At 46.4% G+C, this 19,639-nt stretch overlaps 1 protein-coding gene across 2 annotated transcripts; it reads right to left on the bottom strand.

Annotated features, from left to right (window-relative positions):
- Positions 1–4,967: 4,967 nt before the first annotated feature.
- Positions 4,968–14,408, bottom strand: LOC138795144 (putative uncharacterized protein DDB_G0271982). 2 transcript variants are annotated; one of them, XM_069974115.1, is made up of 11 exons: positions 14,345–14,408; positions 14,140–14,197; positions 9,845–9,866; positions 9,627–9,648; positions 9,485–9,517; positions 9,369–9,407; positions 9,223–9,273; positions 8,882–8,980; positions 8,473–8,580; positions 6,591–6,642; positions 4,968–5,059 (listed from the first exon to the last, which is right to left on the bottom strand). In XM_069974115.1, the coding sequence occupies exons 2-10, from the start codon at positions 14,155–14,157 to the stop codon at positions 6,594–6,596; spliced, it is 441 nt and encodes a 146-aa protein (XP_069830216.1). In that variant the 5' UTR covers positions 14,158–14,197; positions 14,345–14,408; the 3' UTR covers positions 4,968–5,059; positions 6,591–6,593. The 2 variants fall into 2 exon arrangements, with proteins under 2 accessions (XP_069830216.1, XP_069830217.1); XM_069974116.1 differs by lacking the exon at positions 8,473–8,580.
- Between the last annotated feature and the right edge of the window lie 5,231 nt (positions 14,409–19,639).

Genomic DNA, 19,639 nt, shown 5'->3' with positions numbered 1-19,639 from the left:
TCCCCCAGTGTCACCCCAGTCCCCTTTAGTGTCACCCCAGTCCCCTTTAGTGTCACCCCAGTCCCCTTTAGTGTCACCCCAGTCCCCTTTAGTGTCCCCCAGTGTCACCCCAGTCCCCTTCAGTTTTACCCCAGTCACCCCTCATCTATACCTGTACTACTACACCCCTTATCCACTATACCTCCACTCCTACACCCCCTATCCACTATACCTCCACTCCTACACCCCCTATCCACTATACCTCCACTCCTACACCCCCTATCCACTATACCTCCACTACTACACCCTACGTAGATGGAGGCACAAACATGATTTCCTATACTATATGGGGCCTCTGTTACACTGGAAATCAATACAGTTGTTGTCTAAAATATTAAAATAGTATCTGATGCTGCAGGGAGAAAATGTTCTGTTTATTTAGCAAAAAAGGAAAAAAATCGAGATTTAAATCGAGAATCGTCAAAAAATTTTAAAAAAAAAATCGAGATTTTATTTTTTGCCCATATCGCCCAGCCCTACCTAGAAGTATCTCAGTAATGCCCCAACGCTGGCCGTCTGGTGAAGTCATCGCGCGCATCCTCTGACAGGCACCTCCTGCAGCCTTTGGAGCCACAGGAAGGGTGAGTCCAAGCTAAGGGGGCAGTCATGATCAACTACAGTAGGGGCTGGTTTCTATTTTAAAGGCTATTCTTGAGGACTGGCTTCTACATAAGAGATTGATGGAGAAGGCTGGCTACTATATAAGACTATTGGGGAGGGCTGGCTACTATGTAGGATTGTAATAGTAGACCTCGCTAGTATGTGGGGTACTATTTGGGGTGGCTACTCTATGGAGCAGAAATAAGGGATTGAGAGAATGAAAATGGGGCAGAGTCCTCAAATTAGATATTTATTAAGAAGCAATTCATAGAAATTGAAATAAAATATAAGTCATAGGATAAAATATAAGTAACATGTAACTGGATGAAACATAGTATAGAACACAGCGCTGTGGGATAGAACATCCGTTAAAAAACCTGAAAAAGATGCATGCAAGATGTACAAATGGTACTACACATAAAAATAAAAAAAAATAAAAAATAAAATGTAAAAGAATAGAAAATAAAAATGTAATGAAAAAATGTGGTGTATATATACGCAAAAAAAAATTGATATATATGTACACAGAAAAATGTGGGATAAAAGTTGATATAGATATGCTAAATCGGTATTGGATAGTACTTATGCCATGCGGTTATATTAGTCCCATAAGTACTATCCAACACTGATTTAACATATCCATATCAACTTTTATCCCATATTTTTCTGTGTACAAATATATCAATTTTTTTTTTCGTGTAGATACACAACATTTTTTCATTTTCCATTTTCTATTCTTTCACATTCTTTTTTTAATTTTATTTTTATTTAAATTTTTTTATTTTTATGTGTAGTACCATTTGTACATCTTGCATGCATCTTTTTCAGGCTTTTTAACGGATGTTCTATCCCACAGCGCTGTGTTCTATACTATAATGTTTTATCCAGTTACATGTTACTTAGATTTTATCCTATGACTTGTATTTTATTTAAATTTCTATGAATTGCTTCTCAATAAATATCCGATTTGAGGACCTTACCCCATTTTCATTCTCTCCATCTAGTTTAGTCCAATAGGGTATAGGACTCCTAAAGATTAACCTCATTAGATACCAATCAGTAGAACTCACACCTCTTCCTTTACAATTAAGGTATTACCTACTGCTTGAGGGATATAATGGGTAACTTTCATGTCGGGAAATTTACTTTAGGATAGGCAGTGCCAGGAACACAGCACGCTGCTCAGACAGTGCAAGGAAAGCTGCAAGCAATCTTCATTAAATATCATGGTTGGCCTGCGACTTTGTCCAATTTAATTTTGGCCCATTGTGTATTTGAGTATGACACCCCTGATCTATAACATCAGAAAACAGAGACTTTTACCAAATGATGCCCACATAGAGTAGACATACAGTGGGGCCTTGGATTATGAGCATATTCCTTTCCGGGACTGTGCTTGTAATCCAAATCACTCTTAAAAGCAAAGCAAAATTTCCCATAAGAAATAATTGAAATGCAGACAGACACAATCAGTTTCACACCCCAAAAATAATGATTTTTTATTTTCAATAACAAATGAAACAAACATTTAGAAACAGCAGAATCTGTGACATTAGAAGTTCCTGCACAGTATTGTAGAGGATGGGAAACACCAGGACTGATGACAAGAGACTGCAGGAAGTAGGGAGGAAGGAGCAGGAGCACTCTGTCCAGGGAGACAACAGATTTGGGGGGGTGGGGGATATCACCACCAAACCTGGCAGCAGTTCTCCTCCGTGAAGGACAGTGCTCACAGTTTTCCTTACTTTTTTGTTGTTGTAGAACACGACCATAGTCTCCAATGTTAGAAGTTAGAAAGAAGTCTCCACAAAAGCGATCATATATGAAGCCAAGTGTCTTGCTGCAGAGAAAGGCATTGCGGACGTTACTGGATCAGCATCGTGGTGCTACAGGTTCATGAGGAGATGGGGCCTTGCTATGCACACCAATACTAGAATTACACAAAAAATGGCTAAATATGAATCCAAGATTGCGTCTTTCCATAAATCTGTAATTGATGCAAGAAAGAAAAATGGCTTTGAAATAGGTCAGATTGGAAATATGGATGACGTCCCGTTTAGAAATATGGATGACGTCCCGTTAACTCAGGATGTTCCATCAAACAGGACTGGTTATGTAAAAGGTGCAAAAACTGTAACTGTGAAGACTCCAGGACATGAGGAAACCAGTTACACCGCTGTATCGTCCTGCTGCGCAGATGGCGCCAGATTGACTCCAAAAGCATGCGGAAAGAGGTGTTATTGTCCATGTTCATGAGAGAGGATGGATGAAAATATAGATAGAAAAAGTGTGCACTTTACCAGTCCTACTTTAAATGCTTCTGCGCAGGGGAGGGCCGACTGCAGCATTCCCTCTCTCTCATATATTCAGACCTGACGTCTCCCCCTGATCTGGAACCGCCACCGTTCTTGCTTAAATGAGAAGCAGACTTGGCCTTCACCCCGAATCAGCGTACGGATATTCTGGAGTTAGCACACAAGTGTTGGCTGAGCTCCCATTTGCAAGAAGCGGGTTACAAAATCTTGTCCAGGTGGTACAGGGTCCCGGTCAAGCTGCACGCCATTTGGCCCGAAGTAGACCCAAATTGCTGGAGATGCGGGGCCTCGGAAGGCACTTTTTCACACATTTTGCTGCCCCTCTGTGGCCTTCTGGGTGACAGTGAAGGTGGTCACCGTCACCCTGTCGGTCACGGGTACTCGGGAACCCTTGACTCCTCCATCACAGCGGAATCTCAGCCAAGAAGGACCGGCACTCTCTCTTGCACTTCCTTGTGATGGCAGCAAGAGCCTGCACTCCTTTCTACTGGAAGAGGACAGTGCCTCCACCTATCTCCCTGTGGCTCACCAAGGTAAATGAGCTGATGAGAATGGAAGACCTCACTTCTTCGCTCCACCAATCCAGCACTCAATTTACTAAAACCCAGATGGAGTGGTTGGAATACTGCGACACAGCAGACTATGCCTCCATTCTGAGCCTGGACCCTGACCCAGAATAAGTAATTCAGCATGCTTGCTTAGGCTGATGCTTTCTGCACCCGTTCCCTTCCCTGTCCCCCCTGCCCTCTCTACCCCTTCCCCCACCTTTTTCTTTTTTCTTGTTCCTCTCGTCCCCCATTCCCCCCCCCCCCTTCCCTTTCTTTGCCCTCTTTCTGTGACTACTCTTTCTGGTTCCCCCCTGATGACTAGAGATCTATATTTCAAAGAAATAAAGGTGTTACTTTGTTGCCAGGTGTTACTTTGTTGCCAGGTGTTACTTTGTTGCCAGGTGTTACTTTGTTGCCAGGTGTTACTTTGTTGCCAGGTGTTACTTTGTTGCCAGGTGTTACTTTGTTGCCAGGTGTTACTTTGTTGCCAGGTGTTACTTTGTTGCCAGGTGTTACTTTGTTGCCAGGTGTTACTTTGTTGCCAGGTGTTACTTTGTTGCCAGGTGTTACTTTGTTGCCAGGTGTTACTTTGTTGCCAGGTGTTACTTTGTTGCCAGGTGTTACTTTGTTGCCAGGTGTTACTTTGTTGCCAGGTGTTACTTTGTTGCCAGGTGTTACTTTGTTGCCAGGTGTTACTTTGTTGCCAGGTGTTACTTTGTTGCCAGGTGTTACTTTGTTGCCAGGTGTTACTTTGTTGCCAGGTGTTACTTTGTTGCCAGGTGTTACTTTGTTGCCAGGTGTTACTTTGTTGCCAGGTGTTACTTTGTTGCCAGGTGTTACTTTGTTGCCAGGTGTTACTTTGTTGCCAGGTGTTACTTTGTTGCCAGGTGTTACTTTGTTGCCAGGTGTTACTTTGTTGCCAGGTGTTACTTTGTTGCCAGGTGTTACTTTGTTGCCAGGTGTTACTTTGTTGCCAGGTGTTACTTTGTTGCCAGGTGTTACTTTGTTGCCAGGTGTTACTTTGTTGCCAGGTGTTACTTTGTTGCCAGGTGTTACTTTGTTGCCAGGTGTTACTTTGTTGCCAGGTGTTACTTTGTTGCCAGGTGTTACTTTGTTGCCAGGTGTTACTTTGTTGCCAGGTGTTACTTTGTTGCCAGGTGTTACTTTGTTGCCAGGTGTTACTTTGTTGCCAGGTGTTACTTTGTTGCCAGGTGTTACTTTGTTGCCAGGTGTTACTTTGTTGCCAGGTGTTACTTTGTTGCCAGGTGTTACTTTGTTGCCAGGTGTTACTTTGTTGCCAGGTGTTACTTTGTTGCCAGGTGTTACTTTGTTGCCAGGTGTTACTTTGTTGCCAGGTGTTACTTTGTTGCCAGGTGTTACTTTGTTGCCAGGTGTTACTTTGTTGCCAGGTGTTACTTTGTTGCCAGGTGTTACTTTGTTGCCAGGTGTTACTTTGTTGCCAGGTGTTACTTTGTTGCCAGGTGTTACTTTGTTGCCAGGTGTTACTTTGTTGCCAGGTGTTACTTTGTTGCCAGGTGTTACTTTGTTGCCAGGTGGCTATATGGAGCAGAGATAAACAAAAAGTTATCAAGCAAAGAGGTGCATTACATATAGCTATTGCATAAAGTGCATAACAGTTTAAACAGTGCAAACAAGTAACACTATAAAGCCATGTTTACAAGTTCAGTATTAATCACGTCCGTTGTTTCTGATTCGCAACACAGCCGTGATTAGTACTAACTTACATTGTGCTGCAGCTAGAGGGAATCCGGGCTGGAGTGGATACACATTGTATATATACATACACATAGAAGACATGTCAGTGCACACAATGGAGCGTGCAGCTCCGGACACATGCTCCATTGTGTGCAGCCGAGAATTTGGATGCGGGCGCACATGTCCAAATTCATGAGTTATGAAAATCATCCAGCCGATACTGTAATACTGGCCGGGATGATCTTCAGTAACACTGGCCGTGTCACAGAACAGCCAATGTTATATGTGATGCAAACATGGCCTAACTCTGTAAAGGCAAGTATAGAGTGTTAAGGTTCCCCCAGTATACAGCTGCGGGGATATAAGGCGAGGGTCACACTGCATTCACAGCCTTTCCCATAAAATCCATGTGGACTTCTACGTCCTATAAACTCTTCCTCCAGCATTATCCTGTTATACTGTACAATAATGGACGGGAGCGGAGAGCCAGACGGAGCCCATGAAAGGGAATGGGGTCTGTCAGGCGTCATTCATGACTATTGGATAAGAGGAGGCTGTGAGACAGTGTGAGCCTGGACTAAGGACGAGGTGGAGGTCTTCATCTTCTCAGGTCTTCTAGATGTTTCCCGCACCAGGAATAGAGTCTAGGACAATGTATGGGGCTTAGGGGCCTATTCCACGGATCGATAATCGGCCAGATTCGGCCAATTATCACTCGGTGGAATAGAGAAAACGATCAGCCGACGATAATGTCATTGGCTGATCATTTTAGGCCCAAACTTAAAATCAGTCACCCACCGCGCATCGATGCGTGGAATAGAGATGCGCGACCGATAATTCAAGCAGCATTCATTACCTAGCAGGGCTTCTCCTCTACTCTGTCTTCATCTCAGTCCCGCTCGCAGCATCAACTAGAGGGGGCTGACTGAGCTGTCACATCGTTCAGCCAATCACAGACCGGGACCGCCGCGGCCAGTGATTGGCTGAGTGGCCTGACAGCTCAGCCAGGCAGCTCTGGAGTTGATGCTGCGAGCGGGACCAGGATGAAGACGGAGCGGAGGAGAAGCCCTGCTAGGTAATGTATGCTGCTAGGACATCGGTAACAATGTCCCTGCAGCCCTCGCTAAACGATCGGGCCGTGGAATAGGCCCAGTAAAAGCGCCGATCTAGCAGACCGGCGCTCGTTTACATTATTGGTCGGCCCATGGAATAGGGCCCTTACAGTAGCCGTATCCCATGCAGCTGTGCTCCCCCCCCCCCCATCTGACATCAGACAATATACTGCATGAGAAATCACAGTCACCCCCAACCCGGTGGATGCCACCCCTCTACCAAGAGAACCAGGGACAATGGAAGGATCTGCTATACTCACAGCTTACTCCACGACGGCCGGGCGGCAGCAACAGCAGAAGATGGATCTTATCCTAGTAAACAAGAAGCAGGAGTAAGCTGACGAAGCCTGAGAGACCCCGGGTGAGGAGCGCACTGACTGACTCTCCAGAGAGCGGCTCACATCATAGGAGGAGACCTCTCTCTGAGGTCGCCGGCCATATGAGCGGCCGTGCCGGGTGCTGCAGCTCCTCCTGATCCGGGCCCCATAGATCCCACAATACTAGTCTATCCTGAGGATGGGCCGGCAGTGTTAAAGCTTTTATACGTGACGTCCTTTAGCCTTAGGCACACGTGTCAAACTCAGGGCCTCCAGCTGCTACAAAACTACAATTCCCATCATGCCTTCACAGTAAAAGCTAAAGCTTGGCTGCCTAGGCATGATGGGAAGTGTAGTTTTCTTAACAGCTGGAGGGCCGGAGTTTGACACCACTGAGGATCTCATGTCTGTCTCTTGGTGCAATAGTTGAATCCTGCTCCGTGCCTACTGATGCCCATATAACTGGTCAGAACATGACAATCCCTCTAATGCTGTGGCCCCAACCTGTGACTTTTCAGCTGTTACAAAACTACAACTCTCATCGTGCCCTGACAACCTCAGGTGCATTGTATTCCAGCCTGAGACTCTCCAGCTACGTTCCCATCATGCCCTGACAATCTTTGCCTGATGGGACTTGTAGTTTTGCAGCAGCTGGGGAGCACTGCTGTAATGGATCCTATACCCCCCGATGGTGGCATTGTGCAGCAGGATATCCCCATGACTGGCACCACTAGATGGCGCCTGTGTGTGCAGACAGGTTTGATACTAAAGGAGTAGTTCATAAAAAAATTTTTAAAAATCAACTGGTGCCAGATATTTGTCTTCCAGTACTTAACAGCTGCTATATGTCCTGCAGGAAGTGGTGTATTCTAGTCTAAATAACTAACAAAATGGTGCTCAGCAAAATGAGGTTACCAGGTTCTATGAAAAAAAACACTTAAAGGGGTTATCCAGTGCTACAAAAACATGGCCACTTTCTTCCAGAGACAGCTCCACTCTTGTCTCCAGGTCAGGTGTAGTTTTCATTTAAGCACCATTCACTTCAATGGAACTGAGCAGCAAAACCCTGCCCAAGCTGGAGATAAGAGTGGTGCTGTCTCTAGAAGAAAGTGGCCATGTTTTTGTAGCGCTGGAGAACCCCTTTAACACAAAGCCACTAAGCCCGGTAGACGCGAGGTTAGCCCCACAAGGATATAAAATGTAACTTTTTATAAAGTGATGTTTTTAGAAGCGTGAAGTTAAGACCACCAGACTGACCGCCCCATCATACACTGTGTATATCTGCCTATCAGGTGCTAATTGAGATAGTCTGCAGCTCACAGTGTTGCACTCTCTATTAGCACCTGATAGGCAGATATACACAGTGTATGATGGGGCGGTCAGTCTGGTGGTCTTACTTCACGCTTCTAAAAAACATAGCTTTATAAAAAGTTACATTTTATATCCTTGTGGGGCTAACCTCGCGTCTACCGGGCTTAGTGGCCCTTTGTGTTTCAGTGTTCTCTCCAGTCTGACACAGTGCTCTCTGCTGCCACCTCTGTCCATGTCAGGAACCGTCCATGTCAGGAGAGGTTTTCTATGGGGATTTGCTGCTGCTCTGGACAGTTCCTGACACGGACAGAGATGGCAGCAGAGAGCACTGTGTCAGACTATAAAGAATACACCACTTCCTGCAGAACATACAGCAGTTCATAATCTCTGGCACTTTATGGCATCAGTTTATTTGAAAGAAAAAAACATTTGGTGAACTCCCCCTTTAATGTCTCCTCTGGGGGCAGTGCGGTGTCATCTATGTGTCTGTATGTTGTGTACTCCATCCACTTACATGGCCAGACGTCTCTCTCTTCTCTCGTTCTTCTGAGCTTTACGCTGGATCCTACTCTCCATCTTCCTCTCAGCCTCTCGCTGCTTTTCCAGCATTTTTATCTTCTCCCTATTGTACATAACACACAAATCCCCTTATATGTAACTATATAAAGAGCGGGAGACATTAGGACTCTGTACATTTACTGTATTATACACAATCAGGGGTATTCCAAGACTGAGAGTTATCCCTGGTGCACAAGACTGAGGGTTATCCCTGGTGCACGGCAGGATATGCCCCATGACTGCCACCACTAGATGGCGCCTGTGTGCACAGACAGGTTTTATATTAATGTCTCCCCAGGGGGCAGTGCAGTGTCTATATGGCGGTGTCATCTATGTGTCTATGTTGGTGTACACTATACACTTACATGGCCAGACGCTTCTCTTGCTCTTCCTTTTTGCGAGCATGACGCTCCATCTTCTTGTCCATTTTGAGCTGCCTCTCAAAATCTCTTGCCGATTCCTCCCTAAAACACAAATCATTCTATAACACTATAAAGACCAGGAGACATTAGTGGGGGTCTGAAATCAGAGACCCTCACTGATCAGGAGAATGGGGTCCCCAGTTCTGTGAATGAATAGAACAGGGTACATGGAGCTGACCTTAGAGAACCTTCTAGAAACCCATTCCGGAAGGTTCTCTGCTCTCTAGCCCCAGTGTAAGGGGAGCGCACAGTGTGATGGCAGATAGGAGAGGGTGGGGTCCTACCTGATGGGACGGAGGCGGGGGATCCAAAGGTTCTTTTCTATGTAGCCATCACTGGTAGAGAAGAGAACTGGGGTTAGGAGAACAGAACAGAAATGGAACCTACAGAAATTATTCTATATCCATGTATAATGAGGAGTCCGCCATACCAGAAAACATGAGGGGCCGAGCGCACCGCGGAGATCCATCTGCAGGAGAAGCCATGGTAAGAAACATAACACAAGTCTCCACAACTAACACAGAAGCCGCCATATTTGTTACTCACATCTCATCCGGTCCCTCGTCCTCATCCTCAATCCTGTTAGAGGGAAGAAGAGAACGAGAATAACGAAGCCGCCCTCACATCTCATCTCTAACTGAGGTAACAACGGCCGCCAGAGGCGCAACCAGAAGGAAGACTTACTTACCAGGGTTTGTTGTCATCTACAGCTAGAAAGGAAGAAACAGACGAGATTTACTAAGATATTCAGTATAAGTGACATCCAACCCTTCCACCATGATGGTGTGTGAGGGGGGGGGGGGGGATAGAGGGTAGCGGAGAGGGTGGCAGGATGAATAGCGGCAGAGGGGGTGGCAGGGTGTGACAGGATGGTCGGGGTAATAGCGGGGAGATGGAGGTACTTACATAGCAAGACGCTTTCTGCAGACTATAGGGATAAAACAGGGATAAGTGAGTGCAGGAAGCATTGGGAGGTCTCAGTTGTTTCATTGTATTAGAGATACACATATATACAGAGGGGTATATACATATATAATAGATACCTCCTCCATATCACTGATGATAGAGATTATATACATATACACACACACACATATACATATACACATATATACATATATATATATATATATATATATATATATACACACACACACAGTGATACAGAGGAATATATACACATTTATCTCTTTCATATCACTGATACATATATACACACACAAATATACACAGTGGGAGATGAGGTTTGTAGAGTCGGGCAGGAGCACCAGTCAGAGACGGGGACAGAACTTATATTCTAGAACACGGAGGCTCCAATTTATTTATGAAAGTAAAAGTAACACAGCAGCTACAGGGACAAATATAAGACATCCTGCTCTTCTGACCTCTAATAGCTATACAGGAGAGCGGCCACAATACCCCCCAGGATGTCACCTCACACCGTACAGGTCAGAGCTCCGCACACCTCAGCCTGCCCCCTCCCAGGACAGATACGCACACAGCCTCCTCTTATTATTAGGACAGTGATGAATGCCAGCCTCCTACTGCCTCCTCTTATAAGGCCAGTGATGAGTGGTGGCCTCCTCCTGCCTCCTCTTATAAGGCCAGTGATGAGCGACCTCCAGCACCTGTGCTGACTTGGGCCAGACATGAAAACCTGGACTGGCCAGAAGGGAATGACAGGCCCCACTACCATCCTGCCCGTCATTCCATACAAATCCAGGCCGGTCTCCAGCCACTAGCAGGAGTCCCATAGGAAGTAGTTTGCTCTGGGTCCTCGGCCTTCCTGGATTCCTCCATCTCTCCCCCAGCTTTCCCAGGATGAGACATGGACTGGAGCCAGGTGCACATGTATGACAGGTATCAGGGTGATATATAGCCATCCCCGACCGCCAGTCCTCTCACTGTCTCACTACATATATATATATACATAGTTAGTTTTGCTGGGACTATCCTGATTTTGAAGGCACAGTTTTGGCGAATTAAAGGAGAACTCTGTCCAAAAACTATTTTTTTTAATGTTATTTCATTAGCAAAGTTAGATGAATTCCTAATATACTCTAATTATGGGAAATGCACATATAGGGGGAGATTTATCAAACTGGTGTAAAGTAGAATTGCCTTAGTTGCCCCTAGCAACCAATCAGATTCCACCTTTTATTTTTCAAAGATTCTGTGAGGAATAAAAGGTGGAATCTGATTGGTTGCTAGGGGCAACTGAGCCAGTTCTACCAAATTCCTAATACAGCGGTCCCTCAACATACGATATTAGCGTGCCTTCACACCTACCGACTTGCAGCGTAAATCTTGCTGCAAGTCTGTCAGGTCCTGGCAGTTCACTGTCACTACATACATGCAGCGGTCTGAACGACCACTGCATGTATGTAATTCTGCCGGCCCCTTAACCCCTTCTGCTGCCTGGCTCCCGCTGCGCTCCCGCTCTGTATACATTACTTGTCTCTCGTTGCACAGGGTCGCGGCGTACTGCTCTCCTGCCCGGAGCTGGGGGTGGAGGGCTACTCAATACACTGGACAGAACTTCTGACGGAATCGGGTGGCCGGGGGGGGGGGGGGGATTTTGGTTGATGATTGCACTAGGGGTTTCTGTCAGGGCGGGGAGGCAGGTAGCTAAATTTTGGGCAGAAAGGCACAGGAATGGCCATTACATGTAATTTCTACATATACTGCGCCCCCTGCTGGATGCTGAAGGTATAGACTGGGGAGTCATGACGTCACGTTTTTTTTAGAGCAAATGTAGCCTGTCTGATCGAAAAAAATTGTGGGGAATAGCACTATATGTTATATATATATCGCCCTATATGATATATATATATATATATATATATATATATAGCACTATATGTTATGTACATAGCCCTATATGTTATATTTATTTATATATATATATATATATATATATATATATATATATATATATAGCCCTGTGTGTGTGGGGGGGGGGGTCAGATAGATGGGGTAGTGTGTGGAGGGTCAGGTGGGGTAGTGTGTGTGAGGGGTCTGGTGGGGTAGTGTGTGTGGAGGGTCAGGTGGGGTAGTGTGTGTTGGGTGATCAGGTGGGGTAGTGTGTGTGTGCGGGGGGTCAGGTGGGGTAGTGTGTGTGTGGGGGGGTCAGGTGGGGTAGTGTGTGTGGTGGTCCGGTGGGGTAGTGTGTGTATGGGTGTGGGTCAGGTAGTGTAGTGTGTGTGTGTGTGTGTGTGGGGGGAGTCCGATGGTGTAGTGTGTGTGGGTCAGGTGGTGTAGTGTGTGTGGGGGTCCGGTGGGGTAGTGTGTGTGTGGGGGCGGGTCAGTTGGAGCTGTGTGTGTTGGTCAGGTGGTGTAGTGTGTGTGGGGGTCCGGTGGGGCAGTGTGTGTGGGTCAGGTGGTGGAGTGTGTGGGGGGTCCGGTGGGGTAGTGTGTGTGTGGGGGAGGGGGGGGGGCAGTTGGGGCTGTATGTGTGGGTCAGGTGGTGTAGTGTGTGGGGGTCCGGTGGGATAGTGTGTGTGTGTGTGTGTGTGTGTGGGGGGGGGGGGGGGGGTCAGTTGGGGCTGTGTGTGTGGGTCAGGTGGTGTAATGTATGAGGGGGTCCGGTAGGGTAGTGTTGGTATGTGGGTGGGTCAGGTGGTGTAGTGTGTGGGGGGACCGGTGGGGCAGTGTGTGTATGGGGTTGGGGCTGTGTGAGTGGGTCTGGTGGTGTAATGTGTGTGGGGGTCTGGTGGTGTAATGTGTGTGGGGGTCCGGTGGTGTAGTGTGTGTGGGGGTTCGTTAGGGTAGTTTGTGTGGAGGGGTGGGTCAGTTTGGGCTTTGTGGGTGGGTCAGGTGGTGTAGTGTGTGTGGGAGGGTCCGGTGGGGGTAGAGTGTGTATGGGGGAGGGTCAGTTGGGGCTGTGTGGGTGGATCAGGTGGTGTAGTGTGTGTGTGTGTGTGTGTGGGGGGGGGTCTGGTGGGGTAGTGTGTGTATGGGGGCGGGTCAGTTGGGGCTGTGTGTGTGTGATCAGTTTTAGAGTGGTATTACATGGGCCGATGGGGGCCCGATAATACCTGTAAACGAGAGCCAATCTGCTAGATCGTCGCTCATTACTGATGTTCTTGCAGCCCTTTTTTAAACTATATACATTACCTATCCACTCTCCAAGGATGCTTCTGCGGTCCGCTTCTCCCTGGGTCCCGCGCGCTCTACCTTCAGAGTGGCCTGTCAGCTGATCGTGTATTTATTACATGGACTGATAATCGGGCGGATTCGGATGATTATCGTTCCGTGTAATAGTACCCTTAGTTTTAATTTTATTCAGACTATACGCCTTTCGCTGAATTCCTTTTAAAAAAAATTGGCGTACATGGCGGACAAGGATCCCTACCCCTGCCCTATACAATGATAGAGGGGGGTGTATATGATACCTCCTCCATATCACACATAATACCTGCCTGTATACATATATACACACCTATATAATGATACAGAGGGGTGTACACATATATACAGTATACAGTATATCTCCTCCATATCATACATAATACCTGTCTGTGTATATACACCTATACAATGATACAGGGGGGGGGGGGGTGTATACATATATGATATGTATAGCGGGAGAAGCACTCGTGCAGATAAGTTCTTGTGGGGGGTGCCAGCAGTGTGTACAGCTATGTAGACAAGGAGAGGAATAAACCTGTCTGTTTGATTTCATCTGGAGTGTCGTGGTGGTTTACCTTGTCTATATCTATATCTATCTATATATATAATATATATATATATATATATATATATATATATATATATATATATATAATGTATGTACCTATACAGTGATAGAGAGGCATATATATACTTATACAATGATCCAGAGGGTGAAAGAAAAAATAATAATATATACATTTATAACAGGGCAGCTCAACAGAAATAGAGGGGGAGACCACCAGGGGGCAGCAACACAAACACACAGCTGTTACAGTACCTGGGGGAAGATTTATGGTGCTGCACTATACTAGGATTCTGCTTGTTGCCCATAGCAACCAATCACAGATCTGCTTTTACTTCTCACACTGCTTTGGTAATATGAAATATTGGTTGCTATGGACCTGTGATTGGTTGCTATGGAGCTGAGATTGGGTTTATGTGATGTGGTTTGTGTGTGTGATGGTGGCAGCGCCCCCTATAGGCTGACACATGACTGCAGTGGACACACAGTGTGAACAGGCTCTTACCTTCATATCCAACATCATGCGTGATCTGTATTCCTCAATTATATAAGAACACGAGAACCTGAAGAAGAAGCCAGAAACCTCTTATTCTATGGATCTACTGGATCTCCAACAAATGTAAGTTCTATTGGGAGAGATTTGGGGGCACAGGGGGCTCAGTATAGGGCGGGGGAGGGGCAGAGGATGGGGGCAATAAGGAGATACTTACACTGCGACTCCTACTCCAACTCTGAGGAGTTTCGAGCTCTGCAGCAGCTTATATCACCTAGGTGATGTCATAATGTGCTGCTGAGGTCACTCTGTGATGTCACAAAGGCCTACATTGTGCTGGGGAGAAAGCAGAGAGCCAATCAGAGAACAGATCATTGCTAGGTGTGATAGATAGATAGATAGATAGATAGATAGATAGATCGGAGAGAGAGTACCTCTTTAAGGGCATGTTCATACTTCATCCTTTGTGGATTTGATGCTGCCGATTACATCTATTGAAATAAATAGCTAATAATCGCAGCATGAAATCCAGAGTGGAGTAAGTACATTTGGCTGCATCCTGACCATTCGCCTCCATCTGTGAACCAGTGCTGTGTTCTTGCCCCCCGGGTGAAAAGTTGCCACCCCCCCCCTTATATTGCTGGTTATATGGTAGTAGTATACACCCACCCCCCTTATATTGCTGGTTATATGGTAGTAGTATACAACCGCCCCGTATATTGTTGGTTATATGATAGTAGTATACAGCCCCCGTTATATTGTTGGTTATATGATAGTAGTATACACCCCCCCTTAAATGGCGGGTTATATGATAGTAGTATACACCCGCCCCTTATATTGCTGGTTATATGATGGTAGTATACACCCCCCCTCCCCCTTATATTGCTGGTTATATGTTAGTAGTATACACCCCCCCCCCCTTATATTGCTGGGTATATGATAGTAGTATACACCCCCCCCCCCTTATATTGCTGGTTATATGGTAGTAGTATACACCCGCCCCTTATATTGTTGGTTATATGATAGTAGTATACACCCCCCCCCCTTATATTGCTGGTTATATGATAGTAGTATACAACCCCCCCCCTTATATTGCTGGTTATATGATAGTAGTATACACCCCCCCCCCCCTTATATTGCTGGTTATATTGTAGTAGTATATACCCCCCTTATATTGTTGGTTATATGATAGTAGTATACACCCCCCCCCCTTATATTGCTGGTTATATGGTAGTAGTATACACCCGCCCCTTATATTGTTGGTTATATGATAGTAGTATACACCCTCCCCTTATATTGCTGGTTATATGGTAGTAGTATACACCCCCCCCCCTTATATTGCTGATTATATGATAGCAGTATACAGCCCCCCCCCCCCCTTATATTGCTGGTTATATGATAGTAGTGTACACCCCGCCCCCCTTATATTGCTGGTTATATGATAGTAGTATACCCCCCCCCCCCTATATTGCTGGTTATATGATAGTAGTATACACCCCTACCCCTTATATTGCTGGTTATATGGTAGTAGTATACCACCCCCCCCCCCCTTATATTGCTGGTTATATGATAGTAGTATACAACCGCCCCGTATATTGTTGGTTATATGATAGTAGTATAAACCCCCCGTTATATTGTTGGTTATATTATAGTAGTATACACCTGCCCCTTATATTGTTGGTTATATGATAGTAGTATACACCCCCCGTTATATTGTTGGTTATATGATAGTAGTATACACCCGCCCCTTATATTGTTGGTTATATGATAGTAGTATACACCCCCCTCCCCCTTATATTGCTGGTTATATGATAGTAGTATACACCCCCCCCCCCTTATATTGCTGGGTATATGATAGTAGTATACACCCCCCCCCCCTTATATTGCTGGTTATATGGTAGTAGTATACACCCGCCCCTTATATTGTTGGTTATATGATAGTAGTATACACCCCCCCCTTATATTGCTGGTTATATGATAGTAGTATACAGCCCCCCCCCCCCTTATATTGCTGGTTATATGATAGTAGTATACACCCCCCCTCCCCCTTATATTGCTGGTTATGTGATAGTAGTATACACCCCCCCCCCCTTATATTGCTGGTTATATGGTAGTAGTATACACCCCCCCTTATATTGCTGATTATATGATAGCAGTATACAGCCCCCCCCCCTTATATTGCTGGTTATGATAGTAGTATACACCCCCCCCTTATATTGCTGATTATATGATAGCAGTATACAGCCCCCCCCCTTATATTGCTGGTTATATGATAGTAGTATCCCCCCCCCCTTATATTGCTGGTTATATGGTAGTAGTATACACCCGCCCCTTATATTGTTGGTTATATGATGGTAGTATACACCCACCCCCTTAAATTGTTGGTTATATGATAGTAGTAAACACCCTCCCCTTATATTGCTGGTTATATGGTAGTAGTATACACCCCCCCCTTATATTGCTGATTATATGATAGCAGTATACAGCCCCCCCCCCTTATATTGCTGGTTATATGATAGTAGTATACACCCCCCCTCCCCCCTATATTGCTGGTTATATGATAGTAGTATACACCCCTCCCCCTTATATTGCTGGTTATATGTTAGTAGTACATAGCTCCCAACCTTCCCGGATTCCGCGGGACAGTCCCGTTTTCAGTGTCCCGTCCAGTGTCCCGCATTATATGTGGCCCCACCAAAAAAACAATAAACCAGTATCTCACCTGTCCGCCGATCCCAGCAGCTCCTCTCCCGGCAGAGCGCGCACTCCCGTCATCCTCCGGGGCGGGCAGCGGGGTATACAGACACTGACTGTGCCCTGCAGCCTCTGTCATGAATTACTTCTGGCACAGTCAGTGTCTGTATAACCTGCTGCCCGCCCCGGAGGATGACGGGAGTGCGCGCTCTGCCGGGAGAGGAGCTGCTGGGACCGGAGGACAGGTGAGTTACTGGTTTATTGTTTTTCTGGTCGGGCCACACAAATGGGGGGATTTGCTACTATGTGGGGCGCTATATGGGGGATTGGCCACTATATGGGGGGATTGGCTACTATGTGGGGCACTATATGGGGGATTGGCTACTATGTGGGGCACTATATGGGGGATTGGCTACTATGTGGGGCACTATATGGGGGATTGGCTACTATGTGGGACACTATATGGGAGATTGGCTACTATGTGGGGCACTATATGGAGGATTGGCTACTATGTGGGGCACTATATGGGGGATTGGCTACTATGTGGGGCACTATATGAGGGGATTGGCTACTATGTGGGGCATATATGGGGCATTGGCTACTATGTGGGGCACTAAATGGGGGATTGGATACTACGTGGGGCACTCTATGGGAGATTGGCTACTATATGGGGGATTGGCTACTATGTGGGGCACTATATGGGGGATTGGATACTATGTGGGGCACTATATGGGGGATTGCCTACTATATGGGGGATTGGCTACTATGTGGGACACTATATGGGGGGAATGGCTACTATGTGGAGCACTATATGGGGGATTGGCTACTATGTGGGGCATGTATGGGGGCATTGACTACTATGTGGGGCACTATATGGGGGATTGGATACTATGTGGGGCACTATATGGGGGATTGGCTACTATATGGGGGATTGGCTACTTTGTGGGGCACTATATGGGGAATTGGATACTATGTGGGGCGCTATATGGGGGATTGGCTACTATGTGGGACACTATATGGGGGATTGGCTACTATGTGGGGCACTATATGGGGGCATTGAAAACTATGTTTGGCACTATATGGGGGGATTGGCTACTATGTGGGGCACTATATGGGTATTGGCTACTATGTGGGGCATTATATGGGGATTGGCTACTATGTGGGCACTATATGGGGGATTGGCTACTATGTGGGGCACTATATGGGGGCATTGGCTACTATGTGGGGCACTATATGGGGGGATTGGCTACTATGTGGGGCACTATATGGGGATTGGCTACTATGTGGGGCACTATATGGGGGCATTGGCTACTATGTGGGGCACTATATGGGGGCATTGGCTACTATGTGGGGCACTGTATGGGGGCATTGGCTACTATGTGGGGCACTATATGGGGGCATTGGCTACTATGTGGGGCACTATATGGGGGCATTGGCTACTATGTGGGGCACTATATTGGGGCATTGGCTACTATGTGGGGCACTATATGGGGGCATTGGCTACTATGTGGGGCACTATATGGGGGCATTGGATACAATGTGGAGCATATATGGGGGATTGGATACTATGTGGGGCACTATATGAGGCATTGGATACTATGTGGGGCACTATATAGGGGCATTGGCTACTATGTGGGGCACTATATGGGGGCATTGGATACTATGTGGGGCACTATATGGGGGCATTGGATACTATGTGGGGCACTATTGGGGGATTGGATACTATGTGGGGCATATATGGGGATTGGCTACTATGTGGGGCACTATATGGGGGCATTGGATACTATGTGGGGCACTATATGGGGGCATTGGATACTATGTGGGCACTATTGGGGGGATTGGATACTATGAGGGCACTATTGGGGGGATTGGTTACTATGTGGGGCACTATTGGGGGATTGGTTACTATGTGGGGCACTATTGGGGGATTGGATACTATGTGGGGCACTATATGGGGATTGTCTACTTTGTGGCGCACTATATGGGGGCATTGGCTACTATGTGGGGTACTATACAAAGGCATTGGATACTATGTGGGGCACTATACAGGGGGATTGGCTATTATGTGGGGCACTATTGAGGGGATTGGATACTATGTGGGGCACTATATTGGGGGGATTGGATACTATATGGGGCACTATAATGGGGGATTGGATACTATATAGGGCATTTTGGGGGGGATTGGATACTATATCGGGCACTATTCAGTCAGCAGCATGTGGTGACTGTAGGGGAGTGGCTATGGAGGGTCACTATGGGGGTGTGGCTATGGAGGGTTGCTATGGGGGCGTGGCTATGGAGGGTCGTATGGGGGCGTGGCTATGGGGACCGCGGAGCACATGTCCCTCTTTGCTCTTTGCAAAAGTTGAGAGGTATGGTAGTATACAACCACCCACCCCCATGTTGCTGGTTATATGATAGTAGTATACACTCCACCCCCCTTATATTGATGGGTATATGATAGTAGTATACACCCGCCCCTTATATTGCTGGTTATATGATAGTAGTATACACCCGCCCTTCTTATATTGCTGGTTATGTGGTAGTAGTATACCCCCCCCCCCCGCCCTTTATATTGCTGGTTATATGGTGGTAGTATACCCCCCCCCCCTTTTTGCAGGTTATATGGTAGTAGTATATACCCCCCCCTCTTAAATTGCTAGTTATATGATAGTAGTATAGACCCCCCTTATATTGCTAGTTATATGATAGTAGTATAGACCCCCCTTATATTGCTGGTTATATGATAGTAGTATACAGTCCCCCCCCCCCCTTATATTGCTGGTTATATGATAGTAGTATAGACCCCCCCCTTATA

The sequence above is a fragment of the Dendropsophus ebraccatus genome, chromosome 6, assembly GCF_027789765.1.
Source record: "Dendropsophus ebraccatus isolate aDenEbr1 chromosome 6, aDenEbr1.pat, whole genome shotgun sequence".
NCBI classification, from domain to species: domain Eukaryota; kingdom Metazoa; phylum Chordata; class Amphibia; order Anura; family Hylidae; genus Dendropsophus; species Dendropsophus ebraccatus.
The sequence above is the reverse complement of the archived record's forward strand: the minus strand, read 5'-3'. Positions and strand labels throughout refer to the sequence as shown.